At 42.6% G+C, this 26,675-nt stretch overlaps 2 protein-coding genes across 3 annotated transcripts; both read right to left on the reverse strand.

The window, feature by feature from the left end:
• Positions 1–221: 221 nt before the first annotated feature.
• LOC121578537 (tripartite motif-containing protein 16-like protein) lies at positions 222–11,141 on the reverse strand. Its single transcript, XM_041892904.2, has 7 exons — positions 10,413–11,141; positions 10,118–10,213; positions 9,714–9,947; positions 1,472–1,631; positions 1,275–1,325; positions 1,086–1,139; positions 222–888 (listed from the first exon to the last, which is right to left on the reverse strand). The coding sequence occupies exons 1-7, from the start codon at positions 10,947–10,949 to the stop codon at positions 338–340; spliced, it is 1,683 nt and encodes a 560-aa protein (XP_041748838.1). The 5' UTR covers positions 10,950–11,141; the 3' UTR covers positions 222–337.
• A 4,581-nt stretch (positions 11,142–15,722) lies between these two features.
• LOC121577643 (striatin-interacting protein 1 homolog) lies at positions 15,723–26,524 on the reverse strand. Of its 2 annotated transcripts, none has more exons than XM_041891396.2 (21): positions 26,329–26,524; positions 25,417–25,486; positions 25,237–25,311; positions 25,013–25,147; positions 24,744–24,864; positions 24,527–24,595; positions 24,334–24,440; positions 24,108–24,235; positions 22,874–23,056; positions 22,514–22,734; positions 22,305–22,370; positions 21,634–21,697; positions 18,294–18,365; positions 18,093–18,167; positions 17,889–17,986; positions 17,679–17,805; positions 17,401–17,501; positions 17,244–17,310; positions 16,949–17,053; positions 16,627–16,831; positions 15,723–16,405 (listed from the first exon to the last, which is right to left on the reverse strand). In XM_041891396.2, the coding sequence occupies exons 1-21, from the start codon at positions 26,437–26,439 to the stop codon at positions 16,155–16,157; spliced, it is 2,451 nt and encodes an 816-aa protein (XP_041747330.1). In that variant the 5' UTR covers positions 26,440–26,524; the 3' UTR covers positions 15,723–16,154. The 2 variants fall into 2 exon arrangements, with proteins under 2 accessions (XP_041747330.1, XP_041747331.1); XM_041891397.2 differs by having other exon boundaries at positions 15,723–16,402; positions 26,329–26,519.
• Positions 26,525–26,675: the final 151 nt, after the last annotated feature.

Consider the following 26,675-nt stretch of genomic DNA (forward strand, 5'->3'; position numbering starts at 1 on the left):
AATCAAGTTGTTGAAACATCTCAAGGATGATCAATGGAAACAGGATGCACCTGAGCTCAATTTCGAGTCTCATAGCAAAGGGTCTGAATACTTATGTTGTTTTTTTTAGATACATTTGCAAAAATGTGTAAAAACCTGTTTTGGCTTTGTCATTATGGGGTATTGTGTGTATATTGATGAGGAAAAAAATTAATTAAATCAATTTTAGAATAAGGCTGTAACTTAACAAAATGTGGAAAACGTGAAGGGGTCTGAATACTTTCCAAATACATAGCTTTATTTTTAAACTTATACCCACAGCCTACTCTTCCTGGGTGTTTTATTCTCTATCTCATGGTTAGAATCTCTTATGCCTCAGATTACATAGTATGATGGGACTCTCGTCCCCAAGACAAAAACCTGGGTAGAGGGGTTCAGTGAACGTGCATTTCTGGGTTCTGTAGAGGAACTTCATCCTATCTGAGACTTCATAAAACGCTATGGTGCCCTCCTTGAATTTCAGGTAAACCCCTATTTTGTGCTGGCTGGGGGTTGCACTGAGTAGAATACCTTTATTGTTGTGGGACACAGAATAGCCTTTGGAACAGTCGAGGCTCCAGGATTGGTCGCTGCCCCCGAAAGCAGATGTCTTAGAGCGTGATTTTCTGTTTATGCCCCAGTAGGCCAGGGCAATCTCAGCCTTGTTCCCAACCATCTCCACCTCCCAGTAGCAGCGCTCAGCCTCAAGCCCCTCCCTGCACATCACCTGGTGACGTTTTGTAAACCTCTCAGGGTGAGGTTGGACTGGCACCTTCTGCTTTTTAGGATCCCACCTCACCATTCTGCCATCCGTTGAGAGGGACAGGTCATTGTGGGCAGTGTTGGGGTCAAGAGTGAGCTCACAGGCATCTGAAGAATCAAAGAGGATCGTAAAATTATGTTCATGATCATGTTCAAACAGCATTCTCATGAGGTTGGTTCAGCCCCATTTAAAACAAAAATATCTTTATTATTATTATGTTTCTTTACAGTTGTTGTTGTACAGGTTGAGGGAATTTTAGTTGGGTTGCATGTCTGTGTGTGTGACTAAAGGACTTAGGTCTTACACTGTAGAAACTCTGGTCTGGTCGTAGGCTCTAGGGTCTGTGCACTGCAGATAACTGTGTAGGTCAGGAGAAAGGCAGAACAGGCGTAATTAATCATGCTCAGTTGTGGTTAAGGTTGTAGTTAATTACTAACTCTCATTACTTAAGGTCAAGTAAACTGTGACTGACACAAAAAGAAGGATAACTCACCTGGAAGCTGCTCAGGTCTGACTGGAGACTGGGAACCTCCATTACCAGCCACTGTTGAGACAGATCATAAAATCCTTTACAAATGTATTGTCTGCCCGTCTGTCTGCCCGTCTGTCTGCCCGTCTGTCTGTCTGTCTGCCTGTCTGCCTGTCTGCCTGTCTGCCTGTCTGCCTGCCGCATTCCTCTCTTCAACTGACCAGTTTGAGACACTGTATTGATTTCCTCCTCACAGAACGCCTCCAGCCGATCCCCAAACTCTGAGACGGCAGTTCTTATGGCCTCAAAGGGGAGGTGTGGATCCGTCGAGACACTGGACAAGTCATGGGGCTCTGGGAGGGTAGAAAGTGAGGGCCAACTCTTTGGTAACAAGAGAGAGGGAGATAGAGAGACATGAAAATGAAAGAGTTATTAATCGTGAAAATTCACCATGTCATCATGCACACAGTTGCAAACCTTCAGAACCAGACCCTACCCCACTGGGCACAAACTGGTTGAATAAACGTTATTTCAACGTAATTTGTCAACTTATTGTGATGTGGAATGTACATGGAAAATACATTGGATTTTAAATGTTTGTAAGCAATTTTCAACATAGACAAACCTTGTATAAGATATGTTGAATTTGTACTTTGAAACAAAGTCAGATCCACATTCAGAAAAAACTATAGGCTGGACAGCACGTCCTACTGGAGAGTTGATATACAGTGGATTTGGAAAGTATTCAGACCCCTTCCCTTTTTCCACATTTTGTTACGTTACAGCCTTACTCTAAAATTTATTTTAAAAAATTTAAAAACACCCTCATCTACACACAATACCCCAAAATGACAAAGTGAAAACAGGTTTAGACATTTTTGCACATTTATTACAAATACATTTACATTTGAGTCATTTAGCAGACGCTCTTTTCCAGAGCGACTTACAGGAGCAATTAGGGTTAAGTGCCTTGCTCAAGGGCACATCGACAGATTTTTCACCTAGTCGGCTCGGGGATTAGAACCAGCGACCTTTCGGTTACTGGCACAACGCTCTTAACCACTAAGCTACCTGCCGCCCCGGCAAATAAAAACAGAAATACCTTATTTACATAAGTATTCAGACCCTTTGCTGTGAGATTCGAATTTGCGCTCCGGTGCATCCTGTTTCCATTGATCATCCTTGAGATGTTTCTACAACTTGATTGGAGTCCACCTGTGATAAATTCAATTGATTGGACATGATTTGGAAAGGCACACACCTGTCTATATAAGGTCCCACAGTTGACAGCGGATGTCAGAGCAAAAATCAAGCCATGAGGTCAAAGGAATTGTCCGTAGAGCTCCGAGACAGGATTGTGTCGAGGCACAGATCTGGGGAAGGGTACCAAAACAATTTCTGTAGCATTGAAGGTCCCCAAGGACACCGTGGCCTCCATCATTCTTAAATGGAAGACGTTTGGAACTACTAAGACTCTTCCTAGCGCTGGCCGCCCGGCCAAACTGAGCAATCAGGAGAGAAGGGCCTTGGTCAGTGAGGTGACCAAGAACCCGATAGTCACTCTGACAGATCTCCAGAGTTCCTCTGTGGAGATGGGAGAACCTTCCAGAAGCACAACCATCTCTGCAACACTCCACCAATCAGGCCTTTATGGTAGAGTGGCCAGACAGAAGCCACTCCTCAGTAAAAGGCACATGACAGCCCGCTTGGAGTTTGCCAAAAGGCACCTAAATTACTCTCACACCATGAGAAACAAGATTCTCTGGTCTGATGAAACCAAGATTGAACTCTTTGGCCTGGATGCCAAGCGTCACGTCTGGAGGAAACCTGGCACCATCCCTACGGTGAAGCATGGTGGTGGCAGCATCATGCTGTGGGGGTGTTTTTCAGCGGTGGTGACTGAGAGACTAGTCAGAATTGAGGGAAGATGAACGGAGAAAAGTACAGAGAGATCCTTGATGAAAACCTGCTCCAGAGCGCTCAGGAACTCAAATCAAATCAAATTTTATTGGTCACATGCGCCGAATACAACAGGTGCAGACATTACAGTGAAATGCTTACTTACAGCCCTTAACCAACAGTGCATTTATTTTAAACAAAAAAAGTAAGAATAAAACAACAACAAAAAAAGTGTTGAGAAAAAAAGAGCAGAAGTAAAATAAAGTGACAGTAGGGAGGCTATATATACAGGGGGCAACTCAACTCAGAACTCAGACTGGGGCAAAGGTTCACCTTCCAACAGGACAACGACCCTAAGCACACAGCCAAGACAACACAGGAGTGGCTTCGGGACAGGATTCTGAATGTCCTTGAGTGGCCTAGCCAGAGCCCGGACTTGAACCCGATCGAACATCTCTGGCGAGACCTGAAAATAGCTTGTGCAGCGACGCTCCCCATCCAACCTGACAGAGCTTGAGATGATCTGAAGAGAAGGATGGGAGAAACTCCCCAAATACAGGTGTGCCAAGCTTGTAGCATCATACCCAATAAGACTCGAGGCTGTAATCACTGCCAAATGTGCTTCAACAAAGTACTGAGTAAAGGGTCTGAATACTTATGTAAATGTAATATTTCAGTTTTATTATTTTAAAAACCTGTTTTTGCTTTGTCGTTATGGGGTATTGTGTGTAGATTTATGAGGGAAAAAACTATTTCATCAATTTTAGAATAAGGCTGTAACGTAACAAAATGTTGAAAAAGTCAAGGGGTCTGAATACTTTCCGAATGCACTGTATGTACAGCTATTCATTTGGTCTCCCATCCAGGGTTTTAAACAAGCCCAGCTTTGATATTTGTCACTGACTACTACCAATGTGCTACCATAAGAATGATTATTGAGAGATCTCTTAATAACGAAATATATTCACTGTTGCTAGCAAAGCCATTACAAAGGGTAGGTTTAACAAAGCAAATGAAATATAACCATACTTTATAAATCATCAATGATACTATTTAGGCCACCGGAGGTTGGTGGCACCTTAATTGGGGAGGACAGGCTTGTGGTAATGGCTGGAGCGGAATAAGTGGAGTTGTATCAAACACATGGTTTCTATGTGTTTGATGCCATTCCATTAGCGCCGTTCCAGCTATTATTATGAGCCGTCCTCCCCTCAGCAGCCTCGACTGATTTAGGCCTATATAGCATCAACAACTATTGTTTCAATTCAACCCAGGGTTCAATTAAAAATAGACAATATATACAGTGGGGGAAAAAAGTATTTAGTCAGCCACCAATTGTGCAAGTTCTCCCACTTAAAAAGATGAGAGAGGCTGTAATTTTCATCATAGGTACACGTCAACTATGACAGACAAATTGAGGAGAAAAAATCCAGAAAATCACATTGTAGGATTTTTATTTGCAAATTATGGTCGAAAATAAGTATTTGGTCACCTACAAACAAGCAAGATTTCTGGCTCTCACAGACCTGTAACTTCTTCTTTAAGAGGCTCCTCTGTCCTCCACTCGTTACCTGTATTAATGGCACCTGTTTGAACTTGTTATCAGTATAAAAGACACCTGTCCACAACCTCAACAGTCACACTCCAAACTCCACTATGGCCAAGACCAAAGAGCTGTCAAAGGACACCAGAAACAAAATTGTAGACCTGCACCAGGCTGGGAAGACTGAATCTGCAATAGGTAAGCAGCTTGGTTTGAAGAAATCAACTGTGGGAGCAATTATTAGGAAATGGAAGACATACAAGACCACTGATAATCTCCCTCGATCTGGGGCTCCACGCAAGATCTCACCCCGTGGGGTCAAAATGATCACAAGAACGGTGAGCAAAAATCCCAGAACCACACGGGGGGACCTAGTGAATGACCTGCAGAGAGCTGGGACCAAAGTAACAAAGCCTACCATCAGTAACACACTACGCCGCCAGGGACTTAAATCCTGCAGTGCCAGACGTGTCCCCCTGCTTAAGCCAGTACATGTCCAGGCCCGTCTGAAGTTTGCTAGAGTGCATTTGGATGATCCAGAAGAGGATTGGGAGAATGTCATATGGTCAGATGAAACCAAAATAGAACTTTTTGGTAAAAACTCAACTCATCGTGTTTGGAGGACAAAGAATGCTGAGTTGCATCCAAAGAACACCATACCTACTGTGAAGCATGGGGGTGGAAACATCATGCTTTGGGGCTGTTTTTCTGCAAAGGGACCAGGACGACTGATCCGTGTAAAGGAAAGAATGAATGGGGCCATGTATCGTGAGATTTTGAGTGAAAACCTCCTTCCATCAGCAAGGGCATTGAAGATGAAACGTGGCTGGGTCTTTCAGAATGACAATGATCCCAAACACACCGCCCGGGCAACGAAGGAGTGGCTTCGTAAGAAGCATTTCAAGGTCCTGGAGTGGCCTAGCCAGTCTCCAGATCTCAACCCCATAGAAAATCTTTGGAGGGAGTTGAAAGTCCGTGTTGCCCAGCGACAGCCCCAAAACATCACTGCTCTAGAGGAGATCTGCATGGAGGAATGGGCCAAAATACCAGCAACAGTGTGTGAAAACCTTGTGAAGACTTACAGAAAACATTTGACCTGTGTCATTGCCAACAAAGGGTATATAACAAAGTATTGAGAAACTTTTGTTATTGACCAAATACATATTTTCCACCATAATTTGCAAATAAATTCATTAAAAATCCTACAATTTGATTTTCTGGATTTTTTTTTCTCATTTTGTCTGTCATAGTTGACGTGTACCTATGATGAAAATTACAGGCCTCTCTCATCTTTTTAAGTGGGAGAACTTGCACAATTGGTGGCTGACTAAATACTCCCCCCCCCCTGTATAGGCCTATGGTTTCAAGCTTTGGTTGATTTCAAATGTCATCTTCAAGTTAATCATTAATATGTTGGATTCACGTCTCCATCTCAACCAAAAATCTAAGTTAAAGAATAGGACTAAATCAAATCAAACTTTATTTAAAGTGCATTTAAAATTTGATTAGATTTAGTCAATTATTAATTTGTAGACAAGCTGGATATTGTCAACGCAACCAAATATCAACATTTGAAGGAGATGCGTCTTCTGCTTGGATAGTTCCATCTGTGCCACTGACTTAGTCTGCTTTTATTCCAGTTGATCTACAAATAATTTATGTTGGATTCACATCTCCATCTCAACCAAAAATGTTACTTAAAGAATAGGACTAAATCTAATCAAACTTTAAATGCACTGTAAATAAAGTTTGATTTGATTCATTTCTGTTCTTTAACTTTGACTCTTGGTTGATATGGAGACGTGAATCCAACATATCGGCACACGCACTCGGCACACGCATACTCCGGCCGACTGGCTCTCGTTCAGGCAAATTAGAAATAAGTGCACTCAGGCTATCCGGAAGGCCAAAGTTAGTTACTTTAAGGAGCAGTTCTCTCTCTGTGGGTCTAACCCCAAGAAGTTCTGGAAAACGGTTAAAGACCTGGAAAATAAACCCTCCTCCTCACAGCTGCCTATGTCCCTTAATGTTGATGTGGTTGTTACTGACAAGGAGCACATGGCTGAGCTCTTTAAATCACCACTTCACTAAGTCAGGATTCCTTTTTGACTCAGCCTTGCCTCCTTGCCCGTCCAACATTTCCTCATCTCCCAGTCCTTCTAATACGACTAGCCCCGATGCTCCTCCCTCTTATTCCCCTGCCCCGCTACAAAGTTTCTCCCTGCAGGCAGTCACTGAGTCTGAGGTGCTAAAGGAGCTCCTTAAACTTGACCCCCAAAAACCATCTGGGTCAGATGGTTTAGATCCTTTCTTCTTTAAGGTTGCTGCCTCTATCATCGCCAAGCCTATCTCTGACATTTTAAACCTGTCTCTCCTCTCTGGGGAGGTTCCCATTGCTTGGAAGGCAGCCACGGTGCGTCCTTTATTTAAAGGGGAGATCAAGCTGATCCTAACTGTTATAGGCCAATTTCTATTTTGCCCTATATATCAAAAGTGTTGGAAAAACGTGTAAATCAACTGATTGGCTTTCTTGATGTCTATAGTATTCTCTCTAGTATGCAATCTGGTTTCCGCTCAGGTTACGGATGTGTCACTGCAACCTTAAAGGTCCTAAATGATGTCACCATTGCCCTTGAGTCTAAGCAATGTCGTGCTGCTATTTTTATTGACTTGGCCAAAGCTTTTGATACGGTAGACCATTCCATTCTTGTGGGCCGGCTAACTACCTCTCTCAAAGAGTGCAGTGTATAAAGTCAGAACATCTGCTGTCTCAGCCACTGCCTGTCACCAAGAGAGTACCCCAAGGCTCGATCCTAGGCCCCACGCTATTCTCAGTTTACATCAACAACATAGCTCAGGCAGTAGGAAGCTCTCTCATCCATTTATATGCAGATTATACAGTCTTATACTCAGCTGGCCCCTCCCTGGATTTTGTGTTAAAATGCTCTACAACAAAGCTTTCTTCGTGTCCAACAAGCTTTCTGTTGTTGGACAGGTCATATGGTTTGGTAAGAAGAATGCCCCTCTCTCCACCGGTGTGATTACTACCTCTGAGGGTTTAGAGCTTGAGGTAGTCACCTCATACAAGTACTTGGGAGAATGGCTAGACGGTACACGGTCCTTCTCTCAGCACATATCAAAGCTGCAGGCTAAGGTTAAATCTAGACTTGGTTTCCTCTATCGTAATCGCTCCTCTTTCACCCCAACTGCCAAACAAACCCTGATTCAGATGATCATCCTACCCATGCTAGATTACGGAGACGTAATTTATAGATTACCATTCGGCCATCAGATTTGCCATCAATGCTCCTTATAGGACACATCACTGCACTCTATACTCCTCTGTGAACTGGTCATCTCTGTATACCCGTCGCAAGACCAACTGGTCTTATTTATAAAAACCCTCTTAGGCCTCACTCCCCCCTATCTGAGATACCTAATGCAGCCCTCATCCTCCACATAACACCCAAACTGCCAGTCATATTCTGTTAAAGGTCCCCAAAGCACACACATCCCTGGGTCGCTCCTCTTTTCAGTTCGCTGCAGCTAGCGACTGGAACGAGCTGCAAAAAACACTAAAACTTGACAGTTTTATCTCCATCTCTTCATTCAAAGACTCAATCATGGACACTCTTACTGACAGTTGTGGCTGCTTCGCGTGATGTATTGTTGTCTCTACCTTCTTGCCCTTTGTGCTGTTGTCTTTGCCCAATAATGTTTGTACCATGTTTTGTGCTGCTACCATGTTGTGCTGCTGCCATGTTGTGTTGCTACCATGCTATGTTGTTGTCTTAGGTCTCGCTTTATGTAGTGTTGTGGCGTCTCTCGTCGTGATGTGTGTTTTGTCCTTTTTTTTCTTTTCTTTTTTACCCCCCGTCCCCACAGGAGGCCTTTTGGTAGGCCGTCATTGTAAATAAGAATTTGTTCTAAATAAAGGTTACAATAAAATAAATATATAAATTATTAATTTGTAGACAAACTAGAATTAAAATCAGACTAAATAAGTGGCACAAAAGACATCTCCTTCAAAATGTTGATATTTGGTTGCATTGACAACCAAACACAATTCAATATCACTTTTGCAATACAGGAAATAGCCTATTAACTTGTTGACAAGTTAACAAATGATATGTTGGATTCACGTCTCCAACTAAACCAGAAATAAAAGTTAAAGAATAGGATTAAGCCAGTGGCTCAGATGAAATTATCCAAGCATTAGATATCCTTTAAATTTTGATATTTGGTTGCATTGTCAACCAAACACAATATGACTTTTGTTATACAGTAAATAGCCTAAAGTTAAGGCTATCTTACAAAACTAATGTAACAGTATTTATTCGACCTTAAAATGAGTAACACATCCATGGCCACATTTTGAGGTTACGGTACTGTAACTATACAAATCTTCTTATGTAATCATAGAAAGCATGCATGTTCAAGATAGCATGGAAAGGTTGCAGGTCTGTGGAGATTGCTATAATAATAATAATTGCTAGAATAATCTGTGCAGAATCTCGAACACCATTGGTCACTTGAACTATGTACTTTTAATGCAATCTCAACTGCAATCCAGTTCATTTGGTTGTGTTATTAGATTAAGCACAGTGATGACACATTAAGTTGTTGTATAAATACAAAATATCTGACATTGTATCCCATTTGAATTTTGTTGTGCTTTTAAATGGTTGAAAGCACAGTGATAACACATTTAGATGGCAACTAAATCAAAAATCAGAAATAGTTTTTCCATTGGAATTTGGTTGTGCTTTTAGATGGTTGAAAGCATAGTGATAACACATTGGTAATTCAACAAACTTCTAGCTGTCTTTTTGAGTGGGTGAATAAAGGTTGAAATCTCATTGATTAATGTCTCAATCAAATATCACCCAAGATCCATGTTGAAATGACGTGGTGACGTCAATTCCACATTGGTTTAACGTAATTTCATTGAAATGAAGTGGAAACGTTGATTCAACCGGTGTGTGCCCAGTTGGTACAGCCTGTGATGCAACTAACCATACCTGGAGGAAGTGGATATCATCATCTGTCTGAGAGAGCTCCGCCAGCTCAGTGTCCTTCTTCTTCAGGTCAGCCATGTATGTCTCCAGGTTGCACAGGGAGCTCTCAGCCTGAGCCATTACAGCTGTCTCCTGGGCCCTGATCAGCTCTCTGACTGTGGTGTAGTGCCTCTGGAGGGAGTCAATCAGCCCAGCGAGGACGCCCTCGCAGTGCTCTTCAGCAGCCCTACCACTTTCCTGTTACATATACAGTCAGGGGCAGACTTAGCGATTTATGTTTGTTTTTAATTCCAGGACATTTTGAAAGATATAGGCCATATAAAGTTGTTTTTAACACATTTGTTGGTTTAGTCCTGAGAACATTGTAAATAATTATCACTTTCTTCTCTGACTTACGGTCTACCCACCTTAATCCTATTGATGATCTCTGTCAGGTCCTTCTGCTCCTTTTCACTCTTTTTGATCCTCTCCTTGGATTGCTTCTTAATGTCCTGGAGCTGTTCCTGTGGAGGGAAAATGTATCTACAGATTCAATATTTACAAGGTCAAACCAATAATGATCTCATAAATCCTGGAATGCACAAGGGAATTAAGTGTTATTTACTTACTTATTTGACTTGAATCAATAAGTGATCAAATGTGCATTATACACATAACCCTTGGGATACTTGAAGCAACAGATTTAAGTTTATAGGTCAGTACCTGTTTCCTGCGCCATCCCTCGTTCACTAACAAAGTGGTGTGTTCTTTGTGCTCAACCAGGGCGCACAGAAAGCAGATGCATTGATCATCATCACAGCAGTAAACCTCCAGTAGTCTGTCATGTATAGGACATATTCTGCTCTTCAGTGCCTCTGGGACTGTAGTGGTTCGGGGACTCTTCATGGGTCTGGCCTTTTCCTGAGTCTGACTGGGCGATGGCTCTGCCTCCTGGCAGGCTGCAGCAGGTCTGTGTGTACCTACAGCACCCACATTATTTCTACACCTGGACTTCTCCATAGCTTCCACCATTTCAGCCAGAGCAATGTTCTTGATCAGGTTAGGCCTTGGGTGAAAGGTATATTGGCATTCAGGGCAGCTGCAGAAAAGATCATGCATTTCTTCATTGTCCCAGAAGTCCTGGATGCAGAGAATGCAGAAAGTGTGTCCACATGGAATAGCAGCTGGAGTCCTGAGCACCTCCTGGCAGAGTGGACAGCTGAAGTGGGCCATCCTGACCGATATACCAGACACTGCCATATCTGAGAACAAACTGATACCGACTGACTGGAACAAGTCTGTCTTTAATTTCTGCCAGAAAGACAAGAGTTTCGATTCTGTGAAGTGAGGTAGGTGGGACTCCTTGTCATTTCTTGGTATGTTCGTGAGAGCTGATAGGAAGTGGTTGAATCGTGGTTATTCGCCACGTGCATATAGGATACAACAGGTGTAAAATAGTTCTGACCTTGAGAGCGCTTTCCCAATAATGCAGTGATAATAATAATAATAATAATAATATAGATAATAGAATAAAACAATATTTAAAAAAAAACATAACTACGATGTAAGTTAAAGAAACACGAGTACAAGTACCTTATTCAATGGATGTGTAGTACACAGAGTGACTATGACAAACAAGCCGACAGTCTGGATGCGCGTTTCAGACAGCGAGGTTACCCAGAGGAATGGTTGCATGACGCAAGGGATTGTTATAAAAATATGACACAGGATGACAGCCTCACACCCAAACCACCCGCCCTCCTGACCAACGCGTTCAATGCTTCCTTCAGTACTCCCCACTTGGCAAACAGTTCGACCATATCATTAAAAAACACTGGCACATCTTGAGCACTGATCGACAACTGAAAAAATACATTTAAAGAACCCCCGCGGGTGGTCTTCAGACGTGCCCCCAACATCAGTCAAATGGTGGTGAAGTCTGATCTTCCACCGGTGCCACGTAGCACCTTCCTAGAAAATGTGCCGGACGGTAATTACAGATGTGGCCGATGAACCCAGTGTAACTTTACGAACAAATGCACAATGTTCAATCACCCTATCATGGGCAAGGCCATTAAGATTAAGGGCATCATTACGTGTTCCACAAAAACATTTGATATACCTGATCACGTGTATTTGTGGTCTATGCTAGGCTATGTAGGACCAACGAAACGGCCTCTGAAAACAAGGATAGCAGAACACAGGAGTAATATCAGGATTCTTGACCAGAGAAACCCTGTGGCTGCTCATTTCATGGAGGCTCGCCACAACATTTGCTCTCTGAGATACATTAGTATTGAACACATGGCCTACTAACAGCTTACTACACAACATACACTTAGTATTACTTTATTAGGTGCAGTATACATATCTCCCTGGCATATTACATCATTTATGCAGCAGCATACAATACATTTTTGGACTCACCTTGTTGTGTTGTGCTCACTTGAACAGGAAGGTGGCGTGGCGGTCCTTGTGGGAAAATGTTGTCATCAAAGTCTGGCATTCTCTGGATTTATGGTGCTTTCAAGACACTGGGAACTCTGAAAAAAAACAAGGTCAAATAATGACGTCAGTGATCTTCAGGTCGGAACTCTAGAAAGAGGCTCGAGTTCCCGACTTGGAATTACGAGTTGGATGACCGTTCAAAACGTATTTTCCCAGTCAGAGCTCGTTTTTTTCAGAGTTCCCAGGTGTCTTGAACTCACTGAAGTCTGCCCTGAATGACAGGTCGCCACTGCTCTCCAGAGATGTTCCATCGGGTTCAAGTCCAGGCTCTGGCTGGGCCACTCAAGGACATTCAGAGACTTGTCCCGAAGCCACTCCTGCGTTGTCTTGGCTGTAGGGTTGTTGTCCTGTTGTAAGGTGAACCTTTGTCCCAGTCTGAGGTCCTGAGTGCTCTGGAGCAGGTTTTCATCAAGGATCTCTCTGTACTTTGCTCCGTTCATCTTTCCCTCGATCCTGACTAGTCTCCCAGTCCCTGCCACTGAAAAACATCCCCACAGTATGATGCTGCCACCACCATGCTTCACTGTACGGATGGTGCCAGGTTTCCTCCAGATGTGACGCTTGACAATCTTGTTTCTCATGGTCTGAGAGTCCTTTAGGTGCCGTTTGGCTGGTAGTAGGATATACACTACCAGTCAAAAGTTTGGACACACCTACTCATTCAAGGGTTTTTACTATTTTTTACATTGTAGAATAATAGTGAAGACATCGAAACTATGAAATAACACATATGGAATCATGTAGTAACCAAAAAAGTGTTAAACAAATCAAAATATATTTAATATTTGAGATTCTTCAAATAGCCACCCTTTGCCTTGATGACAGCTTTGCACACTCTTGGCATTCTCTCAACCAGCTTCATGAGGTAGTCCCCTGGAATGCATTTCAATTAACAGGTGTGCCTTCTTAAAAGTTAATGTGTGGAATTTCTTTCCTTCTTAATGCGTTTGAGCCAATCAGTTGTGTTGTGACAAGGTAGGGGGGGTATACAGAAGATAGCCCTATTTGGTAAAAAACCAAGTCCATATTATGTCAAGAACAGGTCAAATCAGCAAAGAGAAACGACAGTCCATCATTACTTTAAGACATGAAGGTCAGTCAATCCGGAACATTTCAAGAACTTTGAAAGTTTCTTCAATTGCAGTCGCAAAAACCATCAAGCGCTATGATGAAACTGGCTCTCATGAGGACCACCACAGGAATGGAAGACCCAGAGTTACCTCTGCTGCAGAGGATAAGTTCTTAGAGTTACCAGCCTCAGAAATTGCAGCCCAAATAAATGCTTCACAGAGTTCAAGTCACAGACACATCAACTGTTCAGAGGGGACTGTGTGAGTCAGGCCTTCATGGTGGAATTGCTGCAAAGAAAGCACTACTAAAGGACACCATTGGGCCAAGAAACACGAGCAATGGACATTAGACCGGTGGAAATTTGTCCTTTGGTCTGGAGTCCAAATTGGAGATTTTTGGTTCAAACCGCTGTGTATTTGTGAGACGTGGTATGGGTGAACAGATCATCTCCGCATGTGTAGTTCCCACCGTGAAGCATGAAGGAGGAGGTGTTATGGTGTGGGGGTGCGTTGCTGGTGACGCTGTCTGTGATTTATTTAGAATTCAAGGCACACTTAACCAGCATGGCTACCACAGCATTCTGCAGCGATACGCCATCCCATCTGGTTTGTGCTTAGTGGGACTATCATTTGTTTTTCAACAAGACAATGACCCAACACACCTCCAGGCTGTGTAAGGGCTATCTTACCAAGAAGGAGAGTGTTGGAGTGCTGCATCAGATGACCTGGCCTCCACAATCCCCTGACCTCAACCCAACTGAGATGGTTTGGGAGTCGGACGGCAGAGTGAAGGAAAAGCAGCCAACAAGTGCTCAGCATATGTGGGAATTCCTTCAAGACTGTTGGAAAAGCATTCCAGGTGAAGCTGGTTGAGAGAATGCCAAGAGTGTGCAAAGCTGTCATCAAGGCAAAGGGTGCCTATTTGAAGAACACTTTTTTGCTTACTACATGATTCCATGTGTTATTTCATAATTTTGATGTCTTCACTATTATTCTACAATATAGAAAATAGTAAAAATAAAGAAAAACCCTTAAATGAGTAGGTGTGTCCAAACTTTTGACTGGTACTGTACATGTAAACAGAGCTGAAAAGTGACTGGTAGTAGGAATATATAAATACTTACAGTAATATAATAATGGTAATATATACATGTAAACAGGAGTAATAGTGACCAGTAGTAGGATAGATACATACTAATGGCAATCAATAGTCAATGGACATCAGCAAAATTGAGTAATAAATCAAATCAATAATCATTTTAGCAGCAGCGAAGGTTGTCTGAGTGGTTAGAGACCTATGGATGGGCATAGAGCCAATGTGGATAGTCTGTGAGAGCAGTAGTTGTTAGCAAAAGAGTACTCTAAGGGAAAATAAATCAAGACGTTGTTTATTGACAGAAAGCTGTCTTATTCCGTTATATCAGTCTATAAATAAAGCAAAAACACAAATGACAGGGCAAGAGGGGACATTATTTTAATACAGTATTTAGTCATACAATGTAAAACAGCCATGATAAATAATGGTTTTCCCAACATCTGTTTTCATTTCTCCATCTTAGATTGAATAACCATTATGACAAAAAAAACTATAGAAGCTGCAAATTAGTATAGCACAATGCAACTATAAAATTACCTTGAATCTGAGGAGTTATCAGGTGGGCAAAATTGTTCCCTTGAGTAAAAAACACCTGCTAGCTAGTTTACTGAGAGTGAGCCACAAATAATAACATAGGGCTCATTTTGTTTCTTTCCTCACTCTCAAACATACTGTGTACACACACAATATTAAAGTACATTTTCCAAGTTCTTATTCAATCAGGTTGTGGAGTGCGCCAGCACGTTTTCCTGTTGCTTTAGGTTAAAACGTTAGTCTGTAAATTTAATTAAACTGTCTTAATACCAAACTAAATGGTCTACGCCTGGGTTGTATACAGGTGTATCATACAAGCCAATGGACACTAAGTGAGTAGAGTAATAATGGAACAGTGGAACATCAAAAGGGATTCAAAAGCCTGATCAACAGGAGGTTAAAGCAGTAACCATAAGACATAGACAGATACTGTACACACACTCAAGAAACCCTTACCTCAATCTTTCTCTCCCTTACAAACACACCATGTTATTTTGCACTTGTTCCTAAGGGTTATCATACTGTACTGTAGTGCTTGAAGGGCAAAGTACTGGGCCGACAGCCAGGAATGGGGTTAAGTGTGTAAGAAGTCAGGAATACAAAGGGTTAACATCCCCACCCTGGGAGGTTGGACAAGGCTGATAAGAACTATAGCACTCTGTAAAAGGTCCAGTTCCAAACTAAACAAGGGTTCTACATGGGATAATGGATAAATCTACCCCAGGGTTTCCCAAACTCGGTCCTGGCCATATTGGTTTTTGCCCTAGCACTACACAGCTGATTCAAATAACCAACTCATCATCAAGCTTTGATGATTTGAACAAGCTGTGTAATGCTAGGGCAAAAACCAAAACGTGTACCCAAGGGGGCCCCAGGACAGAGTTTGGGAAACCCTGGTCTAGTGCCTGGATTCAGGGATTATAAATGATTGGTCCAACTGTGCAGGGGTAATGCAGAAGGTCCACATTTAGGTGGCTTTGCTGTTGACCCTCTACCTCCTAAATATCCATTACTGACTGTTACTCCTCTCTGCATGAGGTGACAACAATACAAGGATAATGTTTGCTATTGGGACTCATGTCTGCATCGTTTTCACAACCAAATGCAGTGCTCTATGAATGCTGTCTTTAAGTAACAGATATTCTTGTTCAGCAATATTTGCACTTAAAGAGGTGGGTATGTAGACTATTGTTGCCACCTAGGGGAGGTGTTAGGAAAACCTCCTTATAGCACCACCTGCCACCACCAGCCCTGTTCTCATTGCAGTAGCTCTTCCCAGGATATTGGCTTGGAGAAGACCTCTCGCTCCAGCCAGAGGTCATAGTTCATCTGGAAGTCCTCCGGCAGGTCAACACGCTGCCCCAGAACACTCTGCAGGCAGTTGTCCACGGGCAGGAAGTCAGGGTTGCTCTGGTTGTTGTCGTAGCGGCGGCTGTTGAAGCGCTCAATGTTGGCGCGCAGAGCACACTCCTCTGCCTGGAAGTCCCAGGGCCGCGCATCCAGGTCTGCTGTCAAAGAAACATGGAAGCTCATTACTTGGGGTAATGGGGTAACTTGACATACGTAGGGGTGCTTACACTTAGCAGTTCACAGTCATTGTGGGGAAATGTTTCACGGTTACGTCTGTGATAGCAGATATGAGTCTCCCAATCATCATATCATGTCAATCACTGACTGAAAAACTCAACGGGCTCTTTCTGGGTCGATTTTGGTGTCGACAGCAACTCACCGTTACCGTAGGCCCAGTCGTCATTGAGGCGATGGCGGACCTTCTGGTAGATGGCAGACATGGTCTTCATGTTGCTCTTCCTCCACTGGCGGCCCAGGTACTTGGTTTGCACTTTGAGCAGCTTGAGGACGTACAGCTGCATCATGGCCTGTTTGACCTTCAGCGCCCTCTTCAGGATAGGAGCCGACTTGAACACCACCAGCATCTGACAGAGAGAAGTGCGAGGTATGCAATTATGATCTAAAAGAATCCCAGACTGATGTCTGTCCTAGTGAATAAGAGCAACTCTGTATTGTTTTGGGTGGGTGAGTCACTCCCTCACCATGGTTCTGGAGTGCTTCCACTTGGTCAGCTTGTTCAGGATCCTCAAGAGGTTGATACAGGAGAACAGGTTCCTCCAGCAAAACTGGTTGATGTCTCCAGCCTCCTGTAGAACACAGACAAACCAACAAATTGTTACCAACACCTCACCTCCAACCTTTGATTACTGTAACACTTCCATTAGGTACCCTGGTGTTTCCCCCCCTTCTACAACAACATTGCCTAGGTGTTTGAGTTCAGCAGCTCATATTACAATATGTATTTCAATTATGTGAGGGATGGAGTTTGCAACTTACCAAACTCTCTGCAGTAAGTTCCGGGAGCTCATGCACCACACTGTAAGGAAAGTCCAGCACAGAAATACTGCAGGAGAGAGAATGAGATGATTACTAAAAGGGTCACAGATCTTCCTGATCATCTGGGTCTTGAAATGGCTCAAATTCACCAACGTACCTGTTCTTGGCTGTGATGTAAGACATGATGTTCTGGTTGAAGAACTTGAGAATGAGAGGAATACAGTTGGCAAACACCAGGTGCTGAGCCATGTACTCAAACTGTTGAAAAAAACCCACAAGAAACAGAAGGGTAAGGCAAGAGAAGACCATTCACAAGTTCGAGGTGCTTGTGAGAAATGACCACTCCTATTAAGTGGTTGTCAATACTTGGTAGATGAGGCTAAGTCAGAGTTTGCCTGTGTGTGGTGGTAGTGGTTGAGTGTGGGTTGCCAGTACCTGGTAGACATGGTTGAGTTTGAAGTGTTTGAGAAGCAGCAGCAGGATGGCAGAGATGGCCTTAACAATGATCTCCTTGTGGCGGTTAACATCCACACCAAGCTTCATGCTCTGGAGCACTGTTGTCCTGCAGATACAGTATCAAATCAAACCCTTTCAATTGTAACTCAACTGAATACAGCTCCCTTTCAAATCAAACAGCTGACTCACGGCATCTCCTCAGGCAGCACATCTGCCAGGATGTTGATGGAGTCTGTCTTGGCCTTGGAGGTGGGGGCAGCTGCCAGCAGAATCTTCAGCAGGGCAATCTGAGAGGGAGAAGAGTCACAGGTCAATTCTGCCAAGGGTTTAGAAGTCATAGAAATGGACTGGAGACCTATATTCATCAGTATACAAGTGGAGCAGAACACTCACCATGTACTGAGGCAAGCTGGGAAGAATGCCCTGGTATAGCAGCTCAGTGGAGCACATCTCCACATCCTCTTCTCCCTATAAACAAACACAATACATGCAAAATAATACTTTTTAAAATAAACACTTGTTGCCCTTTCTCTAGGACAGTGATATTCCTGCATATATACCAGTGATAGGTCAGCGATATGCATTTGCACTCACCCCTGACAGTGGAGTTTTCTGAAACTCATCCTCCTTGGCAATCTGAATCTCAGCTATAGAGATGTACTTATGCTGAAAGGAAATAGAGAACGGTCATTTATGAGAATTCCCACTACCAGTGGTGCGGTCCCTCTCTAATCACATCTCACTCCACCCATCCCCCAACATTGCCAGAGAGACTGGGGGTTCATAAACCAGGCCATTGATAGGTTGCTAGAGGGCCGGACACCTGACAGCCCTTCTGCCTTCTCAGGTCAGAGCCTCCTCAGTTTCTCTCCAAGTGGACATGTGTAATGGAGTGCGTGGACAGAGTTGGTGTTACTATTGTAACTTGTGTTTGGTGTTTCCAGTTCCAATCTGTCTATTGTTAGTTGTTCATAGTAGTTGTGCTATGTGTTATACAGTCCTTTTCTTACGTCCCTATCACTTTATTGCCCTAGAGTCGATGTCTGTGCAGAAATGAAATTAGCATAATAAATATAAAAATTGTCCATAAAAATCTGTCTGTTTAAGCTATCAATATGTTTTTTTGCATGGGCTGCGTCTCAATCCGCCGATGTCGGCCTTCCGCATCTGCGGTGTAAGGTGGAAGAGCAACAGTGGTGTTTCTCAGACCATGAGACATCATGAAAAATCTGTCTTCTCATGAAAACGTCTGTAGCATTCGAACGGTTTGGGCTACTAACTATACTGAACAAAAATATAAACGCAACAAATTTGTTTACATCCCTATTAGTGAGCATTTCTCCTTTGCCAAGATAATCCATCCACCTGACCTGTGTGGCATTTCAAGAAGCTGATTAAACAGCATGATCATTACACAGGTGCACCTTGTGCTGGGGACAATAAAAGGCCACTCTAAACTGTCCAGTTTTGTCTCACAACACAATGCCACAGATGTCTCAAATTGAGGGAGCGTGCAAAAAACCATCTACACACAATACCACATAATGACAATGTGAAAACATGTACTCCTGAGTGGCGCAGTGGTCTAAGGCACTGCATCGCAGTGCTAACTGTGCCACTAGAGATCCTGGTTCGAATCCAGGCTCTGTCGCAGCCGGCCGCGACTGGGAGACTCATGTTGATAGAGCATGGCGTTTGCAATGCCAGGGTCGTGGGTTTGATTCCCACGGGGGGGCCAGTATAAAAAAAAAAAAAATGTATTCACTAACTGTAAGTCGCTCTGGATAAGAGCGTCTGCTAAATGACTGAAAATGTAAAAATGTAAATGTAAATGTTTTTAGAAATTTTTGCAAATGTATTGAAAATGAAATTCAGAAATATCTCATTTACATAAGTATTCACACCCCTGAGTCAATATTTTGTAGATGCACCTTTGTCAGCGATTAAAGCTGCGAGTCTTTCTGGGTAAATCTAACAGCTTTCCACACCTGGACTGTGCAACATTCGCCCATAATTATTTTCTAAATTCTCCAAGCTCTGTCAAATTGGTTGTTGATCATTCCTAGACAACCATTTTCAGGTCTTGCCATAGATTTTCAAGTAGATTTAAGTCAAAACTGTAACTCAGCCACTCAGGAACATTCACTATCTTCTTGGAAAGCAATTCAAGTGTAGAGTCGGCCTTGTGTTTTAGGTTATTGTCCTGCTGAAAGGTGAATTCATCTCCCAGTGTCTGGTAGAAAGCAGACAGGATTTTGCCTGTGCTTAGCTCCATTCTGTTTCTTTTTTCCATCTGAAAAACTCCCCAGTCCTTAAAGATTACAAGCATACCCATAACATGATGCAGCCACTACTATGCTTGAAAATATGGAGAGTGGTCATTTAGGTTAGTATTGTGGAGTAACTCAAATGTTGTTGATCCATCCTCAGTTCTCCTTTCACAGCCATTAAACTCTGTTTTAAAGTCACCTTTGGCCTCATGGTGAAATCCCTGAGCAGTTTCTTCCTCTCCAGCAACTGAGTTAGGAAGGACGCCTGTATCTTTGTAGTGACTGGGTGTATTGATACACCATCCAAAGTGTAATTAATAACTTCACCATGCTCAAAGGGATATTCAATGAGTGTTTCTTTTTTTACCCATCTACCTTCTTTGCGAGGCACTGGAAAACCTCCCTGATCTTTGTAGTTGAATCTGTGTTTGAAATTCACTGCTCGACTGAGGGGCCTTACAGATAATTATATTTGTGGGATACAGAGATGAGGTAGTCATTCAAAAATCATGTTAAACACTATTATTGCACACAGAGTGTCCATGCAACTTGTTATGTGATTTGTTAAGCACATATTTACTTATTTAGGCTTGCCATAACAAAGAGGTTGAATACTTATTGATTCAAGACATTTGTTTTCCTAGACAATTTAGAAAAACATATTGCCACTTTGAAATTATGGGGTATTGTGTGTAGGCCAGTGATCAAAAATCTAAATTTAATAAATTTTAAATTCAGGCTGTGACAACAAAACGTGGAAAAAGTCAAGGGGTCTGAATACTTTCTGAAGGCACTGTATGACCCTACTATGGAAAGCTGAGACTCATGAAATCAATGGTGTTCTCCGCTCCCCACAAGCGTCACGGGACTCGTCTGAAGTCGGTACCGCCAATGTGCCAACTTCTGTCTGTAGAATCCAAACGTTTTGAGCTACAAACTAATATGACCTCACCATCGCAAGTCCAGACTCTCACGAACATGTTGATTTGCTCTACGACGCCCAAAAGCTTCACAAGACTCGTCTAAAGGTAACCCGATACCGGTTTTAAAAAATGAATGTATGGAAGTAGTTTTGTGCAACAAAAAAAAAGGAGTTACTTCCTCTTTTAACTGTTTTCTCATGTATGAATATGTTATTCAATGCCTTTCTATGGGTTAAAAGCAGTAAGGCAAAATTCAATGTTATCAAATCATTTTTTTATATATATTTTTTATACCTACAAGGGTCCTAATATTCTAAATCAAATAGCAAAATTATCCTTGGTATGACCATCTTAAAACAATTCCACGTTAGCTTAGTAGGACCCCCCCCAACATACAACCAAATGCTTAGACTTTAGCGGGATAACAATAATATTGCTTGTGCTATCCTATCCGATTACCCATTCATTGTATTGCTATCTGTATATATATATATATATATATATTCATATCTCTCTTTCTACAGAACCACATCAATCTCATATATCCTCTGGAAATAAAGTTATCAATTGTGTGTAACACTGTGAGGTTGCCTTATTCTTCGGAATAATAAGGTGTCAGTGAGTCACAGACCAGCCTAACTTGAGAGCAGCTCTCTTTCAGGCACAATGCAGGAATATTAAGCAATATCTAGAAAATCCATGTTTAACAATGCTTGAGACATGTTGAGAACTGCATAATACCTGCTTCAAGGTTCTGATGCTTTCATGGATGGGTCTGGGTAGGCCGACAACTGTATCTGTGTCACTGCAATACAAATACAAAAATAACCACGAAAACTAGGTCAAGGATCCTCGACAAGAAATTACTTTTCAAGATTAATAGAGATTTACTATTCAAGGGATACTTCAGGATTTGGGCAATGCACGCAAAAAGATAAAAATGGTATCCATGAGTTCATCTGACTCTGGGTAAGTAGATAAAGGGCCTCGTTGCCAAAGTCCCAAAGTATCCCATTAAAGCTGCAATATGTAACTTTTTGGGCGACCCAACCAAATTCACATAGGAAAGTGTGTTATAGATCTGTCATTCTCATTGAAAGCAAGTCTAAGAAGCTGTGGATCTGTTCTATGTGCGCTATTTCTATGCTTCCTGTTCTCAAGTTTTGTTTTTGCATCTTTTACTTTCGGTTTTCTACACCAGCTTCAAACAACCGAAAATACAATAGTTTTGGTTATGGAAAATATATTTCACAGCGGTTTAGATGGTACAATAATTATCTACATTGTACTTGCTTGTTTTGTCACATAATTCACCTAATTTCAGTTTATTAGAATTTTAGCAACCTGGAAATGGTGGAGCGATTTCTGCATAGTGCATCTTTAAATGAAAAAAAGACACCAATTGAACTTACTTTCCAAGCGTATAGCCAATAAATTTGCTTCTACTTGATTCCAGGAAATTTTCGATGTCTTTTTCCCTGTAAAAGCAAACAAAAAATTATAATCATACAATATTAGGCACATTATACAAGACACATAAAACCAAAGAGTATATCTAAAGACACAGCATTAATCTGTAGCAAATGGTCTCCTTGATGTCTCCCTCAGCCCCGCACCATACCTGACTTTGGGGGCCCAGGGCAGCCCCTTGGGGAAGTTCACCCTCTCTGAGGGGGGGTGTGGGATTGGCGGGGGCATGACCTCATCCCGCTCCATGGGAAAAGGCTCCACCTCCATGGAGTTGTCATTGTCATCGTTGTCATCCTCATCTTCACGAGGGTCGTCTGACTTGTAGGGGTCCTTCTCATTGAAAGCATCCAGGTTGTCCTGTTTTGTCAGGGACTGTAATGGAGAGGAAAGGGTTGAGGAGTACTTTTCAAATGAGCCTGACACAATGTTACATTGAGCAGGTGTCAAACAGGGGATTGCCTTCACTTTGTTGCGTTGCATTGAGACTTCATTCAGGCACGGTAGAGGTTACCTTGTGTTCACGGCGTGCCCGTTTCTGCTGCTGTTCGATGAGGTCAGAGGCGGAGGCTGGGGGAGAGGCTGCCCTCATGCTCCTGATGACCCGGATGCTGTCCTCTGGGAGGGGGGGCAAGCGCAGCTCCTCCCGCTTACGCACCTTAATGTTCTGGAGCTGCTCAAACCCCCCGAGGGTGAACTGGGGCAGAGGAGAAGACATGTTGTAAGAGATAGAGATATAGACACTACCGTTCAAAAGTTTGGGGTCACTTAGAAATGTCCTTGTTTTCGAAAGAAAATCAACTTTTTTGTCCATTAAAATAACATCAAATTGATCCGAAATACAGTGTTGACATTGTTAATGTTGTAAATGGCTATATAAAAAGCCATATCTCAGACTGGCCAATAAAAAGAAAAGATTAAGATGGGCAGTCTGAGATATGGCTTTTTCTTTGCAACTCTGCCTAGAAGGTCAGCATCACGGAGTCGCCTCTTCACTGTTGACGTTGAGACAGGTGCTTTGCGGGTACTATTTAATGAAGCTGCCAGTTGAGGACCTGTTTCTCAAACTAGACACTAATGTATTTGTCCTCTTGCTCAGTTGTGCACCGGGGCCTCCCACTCCTCTTTCTATTATGGTTAGAGACAGTTTGCACTGTTCTGTGAAGGGAGTAGTACACAGCGTTGTACGAGATCTTCAGTTTCTTGGCAATTTCTCACATGGAATAGCCTTCATTTCTCAGAACAAGAATAGACTGACGAGTTTCAGAAGAAAGTTATTTGTTTCTGCCCATTTTGAGCCTGTAATCGAACCCACAATTGCTGATGCTCCAGATACTCAACTAGTCTCAAGAAGGCCAGTGTTATTGCTTCTTTAAATCAGCACAACTGTTTTCAGCTGTGCTAACATAATGGCAAAAGGGTTTTCTAATGATCAATTAGCCTTTTAAAATGATAAACTTGGATTAGCAAATACAACATGCCATTGGAACACAGGACTGATGGATGCTGATAATGGGCCTCTGTACGCCTATGTAGATATTCCATTAAAAATCAGCCGTTTCCAGCTACAATAGCCATTTACAACATTAACAATGTCTACACTGTATTTCTGATCAATTTGATATTTTAATGGACAAAAAAATTGCTTTTCTTTCGAAAACAAGGACATTTCTAAGTGACCCCAAACTTTTGAACGGTAGTGTATATGCAAGCCAAAAGTACCTGGCTAACACAATAGCCAAAATCACCAGTATGCTCTTCCACAGCAGCAGAAGAACCTTCTTCATGGGGAAGTGGGGTGCGTGGCCACTGCAGAACTTGGTCACCATGCCAAAGAGCATGACAGAGATGGGCTCGTTGTTGTACAGAGGAGAGCCTGGGAGAGAGAGAGGGGAAAGAACAAAGACTAGTTATAACAGACAGCCCAAAATTACTCCTCGACAAAACCCTTCTAATAGAAACACACACTCTTACCCAGCTCTGTTCTAAAGGTCTCCCTGGTGGCCCTCCACTCAGGTGAGTCGGCTGGGTCCTCCTGCTGGATGGTCTCCACCATCAGATACATGATGTTGAGCAGCACCCTGAGGAACACTAGCATCAGAGGAGGACTCTAATACACTGGTGTTTAACTATATAGAGCTACAGGAAAGTCAGTGTGTAATCTTACCTGAGGTCTGTGCTGTCAGCCAAGGAGATTGCTGGCTTTCTGACTGCACTGCTACAGGCAGCACTGTTACTGAGAGAGAGAGAAGAAGCGGAGGAGAGAGAGGCTAGTTGAGAAGAGGAGTGAAAGAATCAGCTACCTGATTTTTACCACATTTTGTATAGCAAAGAAACTCTTCCCAAAAACAATGACATCTCACTGATTTGTAGTTCCAACTTACTCAACCTCCATGTTGAGCAGTTCCACCAGGGCAGTGAAGGTGCCAACATCCAGCAGCAGGAAGATGTTGTACCTAATCCAGTGCTGCACTTCTGCCTCAGAGCTGCACTCTGCAAATGTCCCTGTAGAGCCACAGGTAGGAAATCTGACTTAAGTGCTGAAACATTGTTTGCTGGCTGCCTCACTATATAAATATATTGCAACAGCTGCCTCTTCACAGGCTTCCTTAGTGAACTTATGCTGCTAAACCATTGAGAGCTGATGACCTACCCTGAGCCATGTAGAGAATGGCCCTGGCCACCTTTAGCCTCTTCTCCCTGGCGATCACCTCCAGGCCGTCCAGGAGACGCATAGCGTGAGCTCTGTGTTGAGCCACATCCAGCTCGGTCCATTTCTTATCAGACACTGAGACAGGGCAGGAACAAAACACACTCAGAGGTACTATATAACCACGCTGGCGGAAGACAATGCATTCAAGTCAATAAGATACGAACCATGAGTTCGGAATTCTTCCTCAAAGCATTTTCTGTTGAGAATAAATTCTGGTCCTTCAGTGTAACTGTATAGCTCTGGAGAAGATACGTAGGCAAAGTTTGTACCAAATTCACAAGAGAACGTGTCATAGAGGTCACTATTTAAAAAATAATGAAGGAGAGTGTCCAGAAATACCTCACCTGACAGTTCAGCAGACCACTTGTCTGTATCTGCATACTCAAACTCAAGGTCTGGAGACTCGGAGAAGCCCTGTGTTGGAGCACAGACAAAAATACACTACTGTACTGTATTGCTATTTCGGACCACAGAGAAGAGCCGAAAAATTTGGCCACATTCCAATGTCCGTAGTCTTTTTAATTTGGGGAAATATTGTTTTAAATTTGCAGCCAGATGGGGCAAGCCCATTGCATTTGGACTTGACAGTATTCAATATAGTGAACTCATAGTATATTGTAGGATCAAGGGTGTTTGAAATGTCAAGAGATGCCATTAGCTAGCTAGTTTTATAGACATACACAACTGTGGGAAGCATTTGAGTCAACATGGGCAAGCATCCCTGTGGAACGCTTTCGACACCTTGTGGAGTCCATAGCCCGACAAATTGAGGCTGTTCTGAGGTCAAAACGGGGGGATATTAGGGATCCGAAGTGCCCTGTACGAGAAAGACAAATATTTTGTACACTCAGTGTATATCTACTATTGTAACAAGTTCTGAATAGCAGAAGGTTTGAACTATATTTAAACAGAAACTGGATAGATATAGCAAGCTAGTTAGCTCGCGTTCATAGTTACTGTAGCTACCTAGCTAGCTAACAAAACAGGTAGCGTTGGACAAGTGGCAGTTTCGTGTTCAGGGTTAACAATTCTGAAAGCGAGCCACAAATCTTGCACAACTAACTATTCGCCATCAGAACAGTTGTAATGGGTGAAAACGGACTGGGGGATCAATAATTAAATTCCTAGCTAGCTAGTAACAGCATGTATCGACTAGCGTTAGCTAGTTGCTAGCTACCGTTAGGCTTGTTGACAGCACAAAATATGAATTTATGATACAGAACGTAATACAATAAACCAGTATTTTTTCCCCTTACCTCCGAGTCTTTTCTTTGATTACGGACAAATTCACCCCTACTTTTGTTGGGTAACATAGCCCTCTGTTTATTGTTAACAATCAATCCACCACCATTACCACCAACGTCCATCTTTGATTGACCAACAAAGTTTTCCTTCTTCTTCGTGTGGCTTTCCGGCAGACTAGACACAGGCTTTCTTCTTCTTCGTGTGAATTTCCGGCCGAGTAGACGCTGTGTTGCGTATTTTTGCCTTTTGCAGGTTGGAACCCCTTCTCTCAAAACTCCATGTAGATCTTCTGCACTAAAATCTCTCACACACCAATATTTTTCTGCTGCTGCAACTACCACATCAATTTCTGCTCCAC

Source organism: Coregonus clupeaformis, chromosome 12 (genome assembly GCF_020615455.1).
Source record: "Coregonus clupeaformis isolate EN_2021a chromosome 12, ASM2061545v1, whole genome shotgun sequence".
NCBI lineage: Eukaryota > Metazoa > Chordata > Actinopteri > Salmoniformes > Salmonidae > Coregonus > Coregonus clupeaformis.

What these genes read in the sequence shown, in the direction of transcription:
- LOC121577643 (XM_041891396.2), bottom strand. Translation starts at nt 26,439, where the DNA reads ATGGACGTTGGTGGTAATGGTGGTGGATTGATTGTTAACAATAAACAG. An exon ending in GTGCTGCCTGAGGAGATGCC is followed by an intron (nt 17,806 to 17,888) that starts GTGAGTCAGCTG and finishes CTGTATCTGCAG; the next exon opens with GACAACAGTGCTCCAGAGCA. An exon ending in CGACTGGGCCTACGGTAACG is followed by an intron (nt 16,406 to 16,626) that starts GTGAGTTGCTGT and finishes TTTCTTTGACAG; the next exon opens with CAGACCTGGATGCGCGGCCC.
- LOC121578537 (XM_041892904.2), bottom strand. Translation starts at nt 10,949, where the DNA reads ATGGCAGTGTCTGGTATATCGGTCAGGATGGCCCACTTCAGCTGTCCA. An exon ending in ATGATATCCACTTCCTCCAG is followed by an intron (nt 1,632 to 9,713) that starts GTATGGTTAGTT and finishes TTGTTACCAAAG; the next exon opens with AGTTGGCCCTCACTTTCTAC. An exon ending in CAATACAGTGTCTCAAACTG is followed by an intron (nt 1,326 to 1,471) that starts GTCAGTTGAAGA and finishes CTGTCTCAACAG; the next exon opens with TGGCTGGTAATGGAGGTTCC.